Below are 15,036 nucleotides of genomic sequence, written 5' to 3' on the forward strand. Positions count from 1 at the left end.
TGGCTTACAATGTTGTCATCAGTGCTGCCAATCTTGATACCACGTGTTGTACTCAGTGATATCAATTGTATAAATTCTAGTGTTGTCCGTGACGTCACAGGCAGTGGTTGGGGCAAAAATAAAATTCTGTGCAAGTCTTAATTTAATAATTTCCTAATTTTTAGCTTTCGATCGAACCTTGTGGTAAACTAATAACATTGTAACTCCCCAGTAATATATCACACTTCCTTTCTAATTCTTGTTTTGTTGTGTCCATATAGATTCGCTTTGCTTACGAAGGCTATCTGAGGGACTTGCCTAGTTCCCAGAATTCCCGTTTTGGCTCCTCTATTGCCTCTGTGCCGGATCTCAATCAGGACTCCTTCAATGATGTCGTCGTTGGGGCCCCCTTGGAGGACGACCACCAAGGAGCGATTTACATCTACCACGGCTACAGGACCACCGTCCTCAAGAGATACAAACAGGTAACTGTGGGCACCAGGGCTGACTACCACCATCTGCCACTGTGGGACAGCAGGCCTCAGCAGACTGCTGTGCTGCCTGTCAGGGGTTAAAAGACAAAAACAGTGTGTGCAGGAGTAAGCAGAATTGGAATCACTGCCTGCAGAGCCTACTACATTCTTTAAGGTAGATGGGGTTGGTAGTAGTGGAGAAGTGTGGCTCACTGCTTAGAGCGGCAGTACCTGGTGTAGAGGCCTGGCCCGGGACCAGGGTTCAAATCCCGCCTCGGCTGATCTCGGCTGACCTCGGCGGTTCTTGGGCTCATAATTCCTTGGACCTGATTCCTCGCCTCGGTGCCTACTCTGAGCACGAGTCCCACGCTGCAACTCTGGGCAATAGCTTGCTTAGTCTCCACAACGGCCCCCTACAGCGCTGGGGATGCCTGGTTGCACCCCGGGGATGCCCAGGAGTGGACATTTCACGGGGAAAAGCCAGGACGGGTTCCCTAGCGGTATGAGTACAGCGCCAGGACACTCCGGAATCCGGAGTATTAGTGCGCTCTATAAATACGCCTACATTTACATTTACATTTAGTGAAACAGTCTAACAATGGTGAAGTACTTTTTGCAAGACTGATAACAGGATTTGTGTTATGCCTGCAGTTCTGTCTCTGTCTATCTCATGACGAAACATTTTAGTATAGTGTTGTTTTTACTCTATGCGTGGACAGTGAATAGCTACAAACGATAGGAGTCTGAAGCAAGGAGCATAAAGTGGTCTCCATGCTAACGCAATACAGGTTTGTTTCTTTCATCTGTTTGCTTTGTGAACAAGTCTGGCTCAAAGGACTCTGCTTGTTGGTCTAGTGCTGGTATAAGGACTCAGTCACCATAAGACAACGCCTTCATACCTTTAAATTGAGGAGAACAAAGGCACAGATTGCAAGCCCTCCAGTAGGAGACGGGGTACAACCTGTTGTTCTAAAGAACACACTGCTAGAACCGTTCAGAACAGTGTAAGATGCAGTTCCCTGAAGGCTCCACTGTCCATAAGGCCCCATTACATAATTCTCTGTTCACTGTAGCTTCCACTCAAATAAAGCCTCACTTCCCACGAGGCACCAGTTCATTCAGTGACACATAGGCCCTGATTACAAGGGCCCCATTAAAATCTCTGAAGTTTCTTTGCCCTGGAATTACTGTTAACAGGTGTCCTAGTAATTCAGAGGGTGGGAAAATAATGGGGATTTAAAGGATTTGAGGAACAACATGTGGGAATTGGTGTTTCCACACCAGTTACATATGGTATCCCCCCTAGCTTCACATTGACATTTTGGCCCTTTTCAGCACGAAAACTCAGAAATCCTGTGGGCCTGGTAGATGCTTTGACCAGGCACATTGGAATTTGTGGCCAACTTAAGTCACAGTTCTCTAATGTTGTTCCTCTGCTCAAAATGTGAGCGTTTTTCATATTTACATCTTTGTAATCTTCCTGAAGATGTGGTTCTGCACCTCTGTAGATGACACTTGACCATGCCATGCCTTCAAAAAGTTATTATTGGGTACCAGATGCCGCCCACTAGTTATAAACACACTCAAACCTGTTGAATGAAGATATTTTCTGCACAGCGCAATGTTCAGAAAACAGATTTTCTGTCTGCCAGATCCCCTGGCGAAACATCATCCAACATTCCCTCTCAGCCTTTCTGATATATCGGATCAAGGTGTCCTGAACGCTTCGTTAAAAAAGGGATCAAATCAAGTCAGTCTCAGTCTGGAAACTCTAGTGAAAGTTAGATTTTTTTTTTTAACCAAGGAAGAATTTCAGTTGCTCATCTAGTTTGTGTTCTAAATAGGAGTGTCTTCATTGTAATACCGGCAGCAAAGTTTTATAAAGGTGACGAATTTTTACAAAGTTGTAACGCTTATCACTTTCCCAAAACTTAGTCTAGAAGCGAAAATCACCATAAACGTTTTGTGGATCATTTTACCAGCATAATCGTATTTTTCAATAAACGTCTCTGGCAAAAAATGTTGTTTTGCTTCTTCTTTGTCTTCTGCTTTATTGTAGGCTTTTCACCTGTTTTCAATTAAGTTTGGTAAAAATTGTTAATATTTAAAAAGTCACATAAATGGCAAAATGCTCGAAATTCCACAAACCCTTGCTACTAACGCAGGTGATAGTAAGTCACTCTACACAGTTTTGGTAACTCTTTCCCAATAATTGTATACCTCTTTGCGCCCAACATATTCATATCTTTGTATAAAGAAATGCTGACTTGGATAACTAAGTCTTAAGATCTCTTCTGAGTGGTAGAAGACCATAGGCCTCCTTTGAGCTGGGCGGTAGGGTGCACTACACACAGGGCCCTCTTATTATATGGACCCGTCAGCGATTTACAGCCGAAGCTAAGGATATGTGACATGTCTTCCAGATAACCCTAAAGATCATGCAGATCTATAATAGCAGAGAATATCTTTAAAGTTAGAAGCGCAGGACACACTCCGAGGGATGTAATACACTCTGTAACTTGCACATCACAAGCGTGGTACACATTAGCACAGCATGCACAGAAGCTCCCAATATATGCCCCGGCATTGCCCATAGCTCACCATCCATGCATAACAGTAACACAAGAGAAGAATTTGCTAAATATACTGGGGGAACGCACCATGAGTGATATTCTCCCGCATAAATGTTTTGTTTCACAGGACAACCCCTCCCTCAGTGTACACCTCACACCACTGAAGATTTTTGCATACCTGCGGCTATGTATGGCAGTCAGGAATATTCCCATTGTTTACAGATGAACCACCACAGCTTAACGCATTACAAATACTGTTAATGGCTCCTACACGCCAACGCTTGGTAACACGCCTGTATACACTGGGGGGAACAGGGTCAAGTACAAAACAGATCGCTTCAGCGCTGGGAAGAGGAAGTTCGCAACCCTATAGATAACAAGCATTTACAATGCAATGGTCTCGTCGTTGTTAAAGTTAGAGCTCATGACATTATTTTGCTAATGACATTATTTTTGTTTATGTTTTTGTTTTTAAAACATATAAATAAATGGCATTGTCATTTACAATGCCAATAGCTAAATCTCTCGCAAATGCGAGACCTATTGCATTTGCACCCACACACACACAGAGCCTCCCACACACACACACAGAGCCACCCACACAGCCACCCACGCACACAGAGCCACCCACACACAGAGCCACCCACACACAGAGCCACCCACACACAGAGCCACACACACACAGAGCCACACACACACAGAGCCATCGACACACAGAGCCACCCACACACAGAGCCACCCACTCACACAGCCACCCACACACAGAGCCACACACACACAGAGCCACATACACACACAGAGCCACACAAAGAGCCACACACAGAGCCACACACAGAGCCACACACAGTGCCACACAGCCACACACAGAGCCACACACACAGAGCCACACACAGAGCCATACACACACAGAGCCACCTACACAGCCACCCTCACACACACAGCCACCCTCACACACACAGCCACCCACACACAGAGTCACCCACACACAGAGCTACCCACACACAGAGCCACACACACAGAGCCACCCACACACACACACAGAGCCACACACACACACAGAGCCACACACTTACACAGAGCCCCCCCACACACGCACAGCCCCCAAATATACACACAGAGCCCCCCCACACACACACAGAGCCCCCCCCACACACAGAGCCCTGCGCACACACACACAGAGACAGTCCTGATAATGGCTCTGGAAGTGATGCTTAAAGCCCATAGATTCGTACCTTGGCAGACGCTGGCTGTCCAGAGCGAAAAACAGACCCGTTATCCCAGTATGCAGGCACTGGGTGAAGCTGGGTGTCCCCGGATATAGTCCAATCTACTCCCAGGTGGTGCTGGGCTTTAGTGCAGGTTACGTCTCCTAGAGAAGATGCTGGGTGTACATGGATAACGGCCTGGGGAGGTGATGGTGTCCCTCCACTGATAACGGCCTGGAAGTCCCGTTATACATAGAATTCCTCCCCTCGCTCCTTTCCATGCAGCCTCCACTCCTGGCATCTGGGTCCCGGGAGGAGCAGAGGACGTGGCGGCGGTGGCAGCAGGGGACCGGGGTCCGCTCTCCAGAGCAGGGTGAGGCTGTTACAGCATGCGTGGAAAGCTCCGCCAGCTCCTAAGCAGCCATTTTTAAAACTGTGCGAGAGGCGGCGAGGGAGGCGGGAGGATGCGGCGGGAGGTCCCTCTCTCGATGGCAGTGTCCGAGCTGCTCTCCCGGCGCCCGACCTCCGCGCGGCCATGGGGCTCTAGTAAACTGCTCGCGCTGTCTGCTGCCTCCCGGGGCCGGCGGGGCTGTCCTCCCCCAGCCGCAGCACAAAGAGCGGAGGAGGTGCAGGGAGCAGCCCCTTAAAGGCGCAGGAGGAGCAGAGGCAGCAGCACACACGGGCTGCGGACTGCCAATACCATGCCCTTGTAGCAGCTTTATCGTAGCGCTAACCCTGCGCTGTGCCTGTTTGCACTGGTCCTATATAACTGATCTCAGTGACGTCACTGCCCTTATACAACTGGCTATACATCACAGGCCCTAAGACAAGCAAGCCCTCTGTGGGGACTGCTTCTATTAACATATAGGGGCAGTACCAGCTAATCAGCTTTATAATACACGTACTTAAATTCCACTAGACACTGGACAGCGGCCACCTTAGGTAAAGCCTATGCGCGTGTGGAGGCAAAAGGGCCGTCACTAGAGGGCAGATACTTACCCTCGGTAGATGGCAGCAAAGCGAGCTCCGGCTGGAAAGCGGACTACGCCATGAACACGACCATGTTTCTCCGAGGTCAAGCAGAAATGCCTCGGAGAAACGCCCCGTCATTTTCGGACTGGGGGGCGTGTTTTTCTTTCTCTCCTCTTCCCATTGGCTGGAATATAAACTTTCAGCCAATGGGAAAAGGAAAGAAAGAAACAAAAAAACACACCCCGAATCCCAAAAAGACGAGGCTTAAATGGAAAGATGCCCGTCTTCTCCAATGGCTGGACAGCATTTAGGAGGCCAGCCAATGGAGAAGAGGGGCGGGTTGAAGCCACACTCTGAAAAACATAACGTCTCGCCGGCGAGACTGCGCAAGCGTAGCCTACACAGGCCGAGACCTAAAAAGGACTGGGATTATAGTTGCCACAAATGCTGCTGCTAACATTAAATTGCAACGTGCGCATTATTCATTTTAAATTCCTACATCAAACATAATATACTCCCGCAAAATTACATAAATACGGACTTAGACCAGACGATATATGCCGCAGGTGCAGCGCTCCCAAAGCGGACTTTCTACACATGGCATGGGAATGTACCCAGCTCCAACAATACTGGTAGGAAGTCACCAGCACTCTTATAATAATGCTATCCGAGCAGATTTAATTTTAATTTAATTTAATTTAAAAAAGAACTTATAAAGCGCACGTACACTGAGTCAGTTTCATGGCGCTGGTGAGGTCCCTAAAGAAAAAAAAAATATATAAAAGAGCTAGAGATGATAGGATAGCTAAGTGCCAAAAGCCTGCTGGAATAAAAATGTTTTTAGTGACCTCCGGAACTCCATGTAGGAGGAAGAGAGTCTTAAGGACAGTGGGAGGCCATTCCAGAAGGTGGGAGCGAGCACAGCAAACTTCTGCCCTCCTGCCCGCTTCTTTTTGAACCGGGGCGTTGATAGTAAGGCTAAGCTAGAGGAGCGGAGGTCTCTAGAAGGGACATAGAGAGAAATAGCCGAATTAATGAAGGCTGGGGCTGTACCCGCTCGTGCTTGAAAAGTCAAACACCCCAACTTAAACCTGGCTCGTTCTTTTATAGGGAGCCAATGTAAGCTCTTGAGTAGGGGAGTCGAGTGATGGGACTTAGACAGGCCAAAAACCAGGCGGGCCGCCTGGTTTTGTATTAACTGTAGGCGCTGCAAGGCATATGCAGGGGCTCCATTGTAAATGATGTTTCCATAGTCAATCTTTGACAGGACCATGGCCATCAGAATTAGCTTTAGAGCAGAAGTGGAAAAAAACCTGGCAATTTTCCGGATGAGTCGAAGTGTAAAGAAACAAGAAGAAACCACCGAATTAATGTGTGAATGAAGGGTTAATTGGTTGTTGAGAATGATCCCAAGGGTTTTAACTGAACAAGAAGGGGAAGGAGGGGGTCCAAGTGAGGAGGGCCAGAAAGAAGAGGACCAGGGATTGGCAGCGCCGCCCGTCGCCACAAGTTCCGTTTTATCCGGATTAAGTTTTAACTGGTTGGTGTTCATCCAGTCTCGGATAAATAGCATGACGGACTGGAAACTGCCAACCCCTGAGGGGGAGGAAAGTTCAAAAATAAGTTGGAGATCATCTGCATAGTTATATACAGTGACCTCCATATTCTGTAAAGCAAAAACCAGGGGGAAAATGTAAAGATTAAAAAGTAAAGGGGAGAGAGCAGAACCCTGAGGAACACCACAGGTGACAGTACGTGGAGAGGCCGAGAAGGTGCCGAGATGGACTGTCTGATTACGATCCTTCAGGAACGACTCGACCCAGGCAAATGCAAGCCCCCCGATCCCCGCCGCCCTGACCCGTGACAACAAGATGTTATGGTCCACGGTGTCAAAGGCGGCGGAGAGGTCCAAAAGGACCAGAATCTTGGGGGTGTTTGCGTCGAGTCCTTCCCTAAGTTGGTCCATGACCGAAATCACCACCTTCTCGGTGGAGTGTCGAGGTCGGAAACCAGCTTGACATGGGGCCAGGTAATTACTGTCCTCAACAAAGGTGCTCAGGATTTGAGACACATGCGTCTCCGCCACCTTGCCCAAGTAGGGAAGCAGGGATATGGGGCGATAGTTGACCAGGGAGGCAGGGTCAGCCCCAGGTTTCTTTAAAATGGGGATGATGGTAGCCGATTTAAAAGCAGTAGGGACAAGACCTAGGATGAAGGTATTGTTTAAAACGGTGAGAGCGGGGACAGGACAGGCCAAGAACACCTGGGCCAATATACGGGCCGGGCACGTATCAGAAGGAGACCCCGATTTTACACGCTTAAGTAGCGGGGAGAGGGACTCACTGGTTAATATCGGAATAGAAGTCAGGCACTGGGTGTTCTGTGGCGGAGAGCAATCTGGTAAAGAGTTAGATGCAGGAGGAATGCGAGCTTTTATTTGCGCAACTTTCTCAATAAAAAACTCGTTCAGTGAATTGCACAGTGACTGAGAAGGTATAATCGAAGGTGAAGGCCTATCTGATAGGGCTAACTCGTGGACTGTAGCAAAGATTTCATGTGGCTGGCAATCTGCTTGCAGAATGCGTTGGGAGAAGTAGTCTTTCTTGGCCATTAAGATAGCTTTTTTGTATTCTGCTAGCAGGGTAGTGTAGTGATTTTTGCTAGTAGGGCAATATTTCAGCCTCCAAGCCCGTTCAGCTTGGCGAACAGTTAGCTTAAATGCTTTAAGGGCAGGGGTCAACCACTTGTTAGCATGATGGTGGTGATTTATAGTAACCTTCTTTAACGGGGCCTTTTTATCCCGAAGGTGGATTATCCAGCTGTCTAAGGTGGCCAGCTGTTGTTGGGGGGAAATGTCAATAAGATCAGGGCAGGTGGCAGTTAGGGCCTCACAGAAAGCGGGGGTATCCACACGATTCCAGCTTCGAACCCACAGGGTTTTAGAGCCACGGGGGACATTTTGAGCGCGGAGGTCCAAAGAAAAGGACAATAAGTAATGATCGGACCACACGCAAGGAGCAATGGACAAGTTAGTAGTAGGTAGATTAAGAGTCCATACTTGGTCTAAGGTATGGCCCCGGACGTGCGTTGGGGCACGAACATGCTGGACAAAATTCAAACTAAGTAATAAGGAGGTGAAATCCTTAGATATGGGGTCTTCTGAGGGGTCGTTGGGCCAGAAATTAAAATCACCAAGTACAACAACAGAAGTATTATTAACTACAAGAGGGGCTAGTAGCTCTTGAAAAGCAGAAATAAACTGGGAGTGGGTATGAGGGGGTCGATATACTAGTACGCAGGTCACAGGGGACTTAGGTACAGTAGAGCGTGCAATCAGGCAGTCCGTTGTAGGTAAGGAGGGGGATGCTAATATTTGAAACCGGAGGTTGTTGCGAAAAATTAGGGCAACCCCACCACCGGTTTTGCCATCCGGTCGATCAGCTCGTAAGATGGAATAAGAGTGGGGAAGTGCCGCCAAAACACTAGGTTGAGAGTCAGGACGGTACCATGTCTCGGTTAAACATAGTATGTCGGGGCTGTCGCTATCGAGGAGATTGAAAATCTCCTGCTGGTGCGCGACTGCCGATCTAGTGTTTAGTAGGGTGACGGAAATGCCTGAGTGCGTGGAAGTGCCAGGGAATGGGGATAAAGGGTTGGGTATCTCCGGTGTAGGGGGGGAACGAGCAATACCCAGGGCCGAGATGTGAGAGGCGGTAGTAGTGTCTATGGGGTAGGTTTTACACAGAGATGATAGATACCTGGATGAATAGCCAATGGAGGATCGGGAATGAAGGCAGGCCCCGGGTCCCGTGCGGTCACGGACGGGCACAGACGGGCTTTCCTTTGGCGCGCCTTTGGCGCGCTGCCGGCGCGCCCGCTGCGCCCGTCCGCTGCGCTCCCGGAAGCACATTGCCTTATGTGCCCTGTCCCACCCGAGCACTGGACCGCTAACTCCGGCCAGGCTCGTGGAACTCCCCCTCCTAAGATGGCGGCCGCCCTCTACTCTCTCGGCACCGAGGCCGGTGAGTGTCAGCAAGGGAAGACCGTGAGGAGTATGGAAGCGCCTGGGCCCTGGACAACAAAAAGGGTTAGTGCAGCAAACAAGCAGTAATGCAATATAACAGGTTTAAAAAAATTGTTGGTTTTAAAAATTATCGGCAAGCAGCACAATTAGCATCACAATTATCCTTCAGCTCTCAGGGAAGTATCTCTCCCTGCAGGGGACCTCAAGCGCGCCCCAAGCTCTGCCACCGCTTGAAGAACGCAGCGACCCCCTGTCTGGCTGGCCCTTATGTGCCCTGTCCCACCCGAGCACTGGACCGCTAACTCCGGCCAGGCTTGTGGAACTCCCCCTCCTAAGATGGCGGCCGCCCTCTACTCTCTCGGCACCGAGGCCGGTGAGTGTCAGCAAGGGAAGACCGTGAGGAGTATGGAAGCGCCGGGCCCTGGACAACAAAAAGGGTTAGTGCAGCAAACAAGCAGTAATGCAATATAACAGGTTTAAAAAAATTGTTGGTTTTAAAAATTATCGGCAAGCGGCACAATTAGCATCACAATTATCCTTCAGCTCTCAGGGAAGTATCTCTCCCTGCAGGGGACCTCAAGCGCGCCCCAAGCTCTGCCACCGCTTGAAGAACGCAGCGACCCCCTGTCTGGCTGGCCCTTATGTGCCCTGTCCCACCCGAGCACTGGACCGCTAACTCCGGCCAGGCTCGTGGAACTCCCCCTCCTAAGATGGCGGCCGCCCTCTACTCTCTCGGCACCGAGGCCGGTGAGTGTCAGCAAGGGAAGACCGTGAGGAGTATGGAAGCGCCGGGGCCCTGGACAACAAAAAGGGTTAGTGCAGCAAACAAGCAGTAATGCAATATAACAGGTTTAAAAAAATTGTTGGTTTTAAAAATTATCGGCAAGCGGCACAATTAGCATCACAATTATCCTTCAGCTCTCAGGGAAGTATCTCTCCCTGCAGGGGACCTCAAGCGTGCCCCAAGCTCTGCCACCGCTTGAAGAACGCAGCGACCCCCTGTCTGGCTGGCCCTTATGTGCCCTGTCCCACCCGAGCACTGGACCGCTAACTCCGGCCAGGCTCGTGGAACTCCCCCTCCTAAGATGGCGGCCGCCCTCTACTCTCTCGGCACCGAGGCCGGTGAGTGTCAGCAAGGGAAGACCGTGAGGAGTATGGAAGCGCCGGGGCCCTGGACAACAAAAAGGGTTAGTGCAGCAAACAAGCAGTAATGCAATATAACAGGTTTAAAAAAATTGTTGGTTTTAAAAATTATCGGCAAGCGGCACAATTAGCATCACAATTATCCTTCAGCTCTCAGGGAAGTATCTCTCCCTGCAGGGGACCTCAAGCGCGCCCCAAGCTCTGCCACCGCTTGAAGAACGCAGCGACCCCCTGTCTGGCTGGCCCTTATGTGCCCTGTCCCACCCGAGCACTGGACCGCTAACTCCGGCCAGGCTCGTGGAACTCCCCCTCCTAAGATGGCGGCCGCCCTCTACTCTCTCGGCACCGAGGCCGGTGAGTGTCAGCAAGGGAAGACCGTGAGGAGTATGGAAGCGCCGGGGCCCTGGACAACAAAAAGGGTTAGTGCAGCAAACAAGCAGTAATGCAATATAACAGGTTTAAAAAAATTGTTGGTTTTAAAAATTATCGGCAAGCGGCACAATTAGCATCACAATTATCCTTCAGCTCTCAGGGAAGTATCTCTCCCTGCAGGGGACCTCAAGCGCGCCCCAAGCTCTGCCACCGCTTGAAGAACGCCAAATTCCAAATGCCTGCTAGTCTGTTTACTAGGACTCTATAAGATTAAGCTGGCTAGACGACAAAAGTATCTGGCGGTGACACTATTACTAGCTAAACGCTGTATTGCACTCCGATGGGGTAGTAGGCGCCCACCACGATACAAAGACTGGCTAACAGCCATGACCTACTGCAAAGAGACACTGGAAACGTATGCAGAGGAAATACCGCAGGCTTCTAGACCTAGAGATTTCTGGGAACCTTTAGTACATTACCTTAGGTCATCACAGGATGAGGAGTGAACTAATGAAACAAAGCATGGACACTGCGCGTCTGGCGCACAGATGTGGCCGAGGCAAGGTAGCGAAGATAAGAAATATGTACAGGCATCTAGTGGGGATCCTGGAGATGGGTGTACAGTGTATGAACACTAAATTGTAAAATTCCATGTATGGCCATGCAAATAAGACCTTTGTGATTTGTAATTGTATGTACCAAATGATGTTTTGCTGTGTAACTGCCTGTTTTTTTTATTTTTTGACCAGAATAAATAAAATATTAATAATTTATTTCAGAAAGTTAGAAGCGTAGTCTTGGGAACAAGCCTCACTATTTTAAATCGATGTTCCTACTTCTTATTCAGGGGACATTATACCTGTTGACAGCAAGACCTTGCCCCTATATCCATAATAGCTGTTTGTCTGTCAAAATTCACTCCTCAAGATCAGTCACGTCTGCAAAAAAGGTTTTTTACGCTGCCTTTCAATTTCTTTGTCTGGCTTTTCTACAGAATGTTGGAAAATACATTGCTTAAATATTTTGAATAATGGTGATATAGAAGATAGTAGCTCCTGGTCTCTTCTCACTGGGCACACAGTTAGTTGAGTATGGCCTCTAGTTCCTTTCTTTGTTTGTTTGTTTGTTTGTTTGTTTGTTTGTTTGTTTGTTTGTTTCTTTCTCTCTTTCTCTCTTTCTTTCTTATCTTTTTACTGAAAGTTGTATACATACATTAACAACCTGTAACATTTGCGCTGTCTTGCATCAGAATACATTCAAGCATTGGTCAATGCCCCTCCGGTTCCACCTTCATCTCGCTACTACTGTATGTTCCTCTCAAAATTTCCTGTTGATTTTCCACTTCTTCTTCAGCTAGGTCCAAGTCCCCTTGGATCAGGCCGTTACAGGTATTCCAGCCATTAACCCCCCCACCCGCCCTTTCCAGGGACATCCTCCACCCTCACACACCACCTTTTCAGCTAACAAGCACCAATCCATGCCTCTGTCCGGCACCCAATGACTTTGCCACATTTCTCTTTGCCACTTTCGTGCCCAATGTCATTCATGTCATCTCCGACCTGCTGACCCCTGTCTCGCTCCAGATATTAAGAACACATTGTTTGGTGGAGACCGTTAGCCCCCTCCCCCCCCCACCCCTACCTCATCCAAGCACTCCAACACTTCACACCAGAATTCCTGTATTGCTGGCCATTCACACAGGATGTGAAAGAAGGAACCAGTCTGTCCATAGACGCGAAAATTTGCTTCAGCAGCCATCCCCATCCTTACCATAGTTATTCGAGCACAGTAGGAGCAGATGAGGATCCTTAACTGGACCAGTCAGAAGCCTGATCACTTGGCCACCTCCCTAGGCTCTGCGAGGACTTCCTCCCATGCTCAGTCTTCAAGACTATCGACCTCCCGATTCCATTGCCCCCTTAAGTGTTGTAGGTCATCAGATGTGTGGTTCAATCATTTTTGATAGGTCAGTGACAAGGACTTCCGGGGCATGGGATCTCCCAGCATTCTATCATCCAGCAGGGAGGCTTCTGCAAGGCCATTTCCCCTTGGCCGCAAGGCTCTAAGCGCATCCTTCAGTTGCATATACCTATATGTCTCGGAAGGTGCTAGTTGGTATTCCAGTTGTCAGTCGGGAATCTCCCTGGATACATACGTCTCCTACTGTGGAGATTCCAATAAGGTTCCATTTGTCAAACCCCGCTTGCTTCCTCAGTGGACCCAAAATCTCAGCATCCCAGAGCAGAGCCACCTTGTAACCGTATTTTTCCATCCCATATATGTCGTGGCTATTTTCAAAAGTTTGACTATCATCCTGGTGGGATCTGGCCAGTTGCCTCCCTCCCACGACTGTATATGGTGTTCAGTTCTCCCCCCTGTAAGGGTCGAGGCCCTAGGCCCGCATGCAGTCAGAATAACCTGGACACTGTGGGTCCTGTCCCACCTGGTCTCACTGCATAGAAGTCTATTAACAATGTTCGCTGTGAGGGTGCATTTGGAGCAATAGTGAAGTCTGTTGCTGATATGTCTTCAAAGGCACCCTGGCTCCATGGATAGCAGGCCTCCAAAGACAGATGGCATCCCAGCGACTGTTGAAGATTCGTCCTCAGATGCCACAGTGGTTCCAACTGTCCGATGGTGGAGCAACTTCCGGCTTCCCTCTCCCACCAGGATTCCCCTCTCTTGCCGGGATTGCCTTCTCACAGGAGTCACTTGAGGTCCTCTTCACCGGGCTTCCACGGGACTGTGCAGTATACCTCCCATGCCACACCATAGGGCCATGGGGTAACCGCAATCAGTCCCACCTTCAAGTCACTCGCACCACCTCAAAGGTATTTTTTTGTAGGTCGGTGTACTCCTACCATCAGGACTCTGGCTGAAAGGCATCTACAGGACAGCCTTTGGGGTGACCCAGTCTCCATGCACACCTGTCATGGAGCGACTACAGACACCTCTCTCTTGGCGGGAATCCCTCGAGACCCTTATCCCTGGATTGCCACGCGACTGCATGGGCTGTGCAGGCCTCTCATAGGCATTGCCAAGAGGTCACTGAAGAAATTCCAACGGGGCCATGCCCAAGCTTCATGTGCAATCTCAAGAGTAGATGTTCCAATGGATTGCTCTCACCAGCAGGCGTCAGGTACACCGGTGCACACAGCTGGTTCCTGGGCGGGCAGTCTTCCATGGCGCCAAATATGCCTCATTGACCTCTGGGTTTTTTACAGGCACAGGGCTCCACTCTAGACATCCAGTGCTCATTGGATGTCCTTAGGGATGCACTTGATAGCGATAACACTCACAGTTCTTAGTCTGTAATTTGCATTGTGACAGTTGTCTTCGACACACCATTCTCTTCTTCTTTTTCTTCACACTCCCTTCTTCTGTTCCTCCAGACCTGGCTTCTCCATGTGACGTGCCCATCACTTGGACCTTCCTGGTCACGTCCTAACCCTAGGACTGACGCTCTTCTCTTCTTTCTTCCCTAATCAGGACTCTCTCTGTGATCCCCTGGTCGTGTCCTGTCCTTTCTGTAGGACTAGACTCCTTCCTTGGACCTCTCACAGGTTTTCTCATCGTGGACCTCTCACATGTGTTTCATCTTTATGGATGTCTCACAGGTCTCTTCTTTATGGACCTCTCACAGGTCTCCACTTCACTTGAGGACGCACTCCTTGCACCTCAAGGCTGAGCAACTTGCCACGGGCAACACAACGTAAATCTGCCCGCATTTAACTGCCTTATACTTCTTGACCTCTAATTTCTATCCAACGACATTGCGGGAGGTGTCATAGAGGGGTTGCGAGGCTGAGGTACCACGAGCAGCGAGGAAAGCTGTACACCGGGGAAGGTACTGTGGACCAGTCGGGTAAGACTGGGATGTGGGGGAGTCCGCAAGCTGGTGCGCCCCCTCCACCCCCCGGAACAGTCCCGTCTTGCTCCTTCCACTCCTGCCAGTGCAACCCCGTGCCTCACCCCGAGAGGTAGGCGAAGGCAGGCGTGGGGGTCAGGACCACGAAAGTGGCCTGCTAGTGGGGGCCACGTCCCTGTTGGGGACCGCATCCCCCTGCGTGGCGGGAGCTACCGGCAGTCAATCCCAAAAGAGGAGGGAGGCTAAGAAGACTCGCTATTACCCCCCACCCCGATACCACGCGGGACAAAGCACCCCTGCGACCAGCAGCAGCGGCGGCGACCCTGGTGCCCGATTTGGGCCGGGTCCCGGCCAGCGCCTACAAATTGCTCTGGGCCCGTAATACTGAATGCCCACTCCCCTTGTCCCCGGGAGCTGCTATCCCCCC

At 49.8% G+C, this 15,036-nt stretch overlaps 1 protein-coding gene across 1 annotated transcript in view; it reads left to right on the forward strand.

Moving 5' to 3' along the window:
- The window catches only part of ITGA11 (integrin subunit alpha 11), a 603,504-nt gene that overhangs the window by 361,612 nt on the left and 226,856 nt on the right, over nucleotides 1-15,036 (forward strand). Inside the window, exon 14 of the mRNA XM_078683461.1 lies at nucleotides 261-464. Coding sequence (XP_078539587.1) covers nucleotides 261-464 — 204 coding nt within the window. The remainder of the gene's footprint in view (nucleotides 1-260; nucleotides 465-15,036) is intronic.

The sequence above is a fragment of the Lissotriton helveticus genome, chromosome 3_1 (genome assembly GCF_964261635.1).
Source record: "Lissotriton helveticus chromosome 3_1, aLisHel1.1, whole genome shotgun sequence".
Classification (NCBI taxonomy): Eukaryota; Metazoa; Chordata; class Amphibia; order Caudata; family Salamandridae; genus Lissotriton; species Lissotriton helveticus.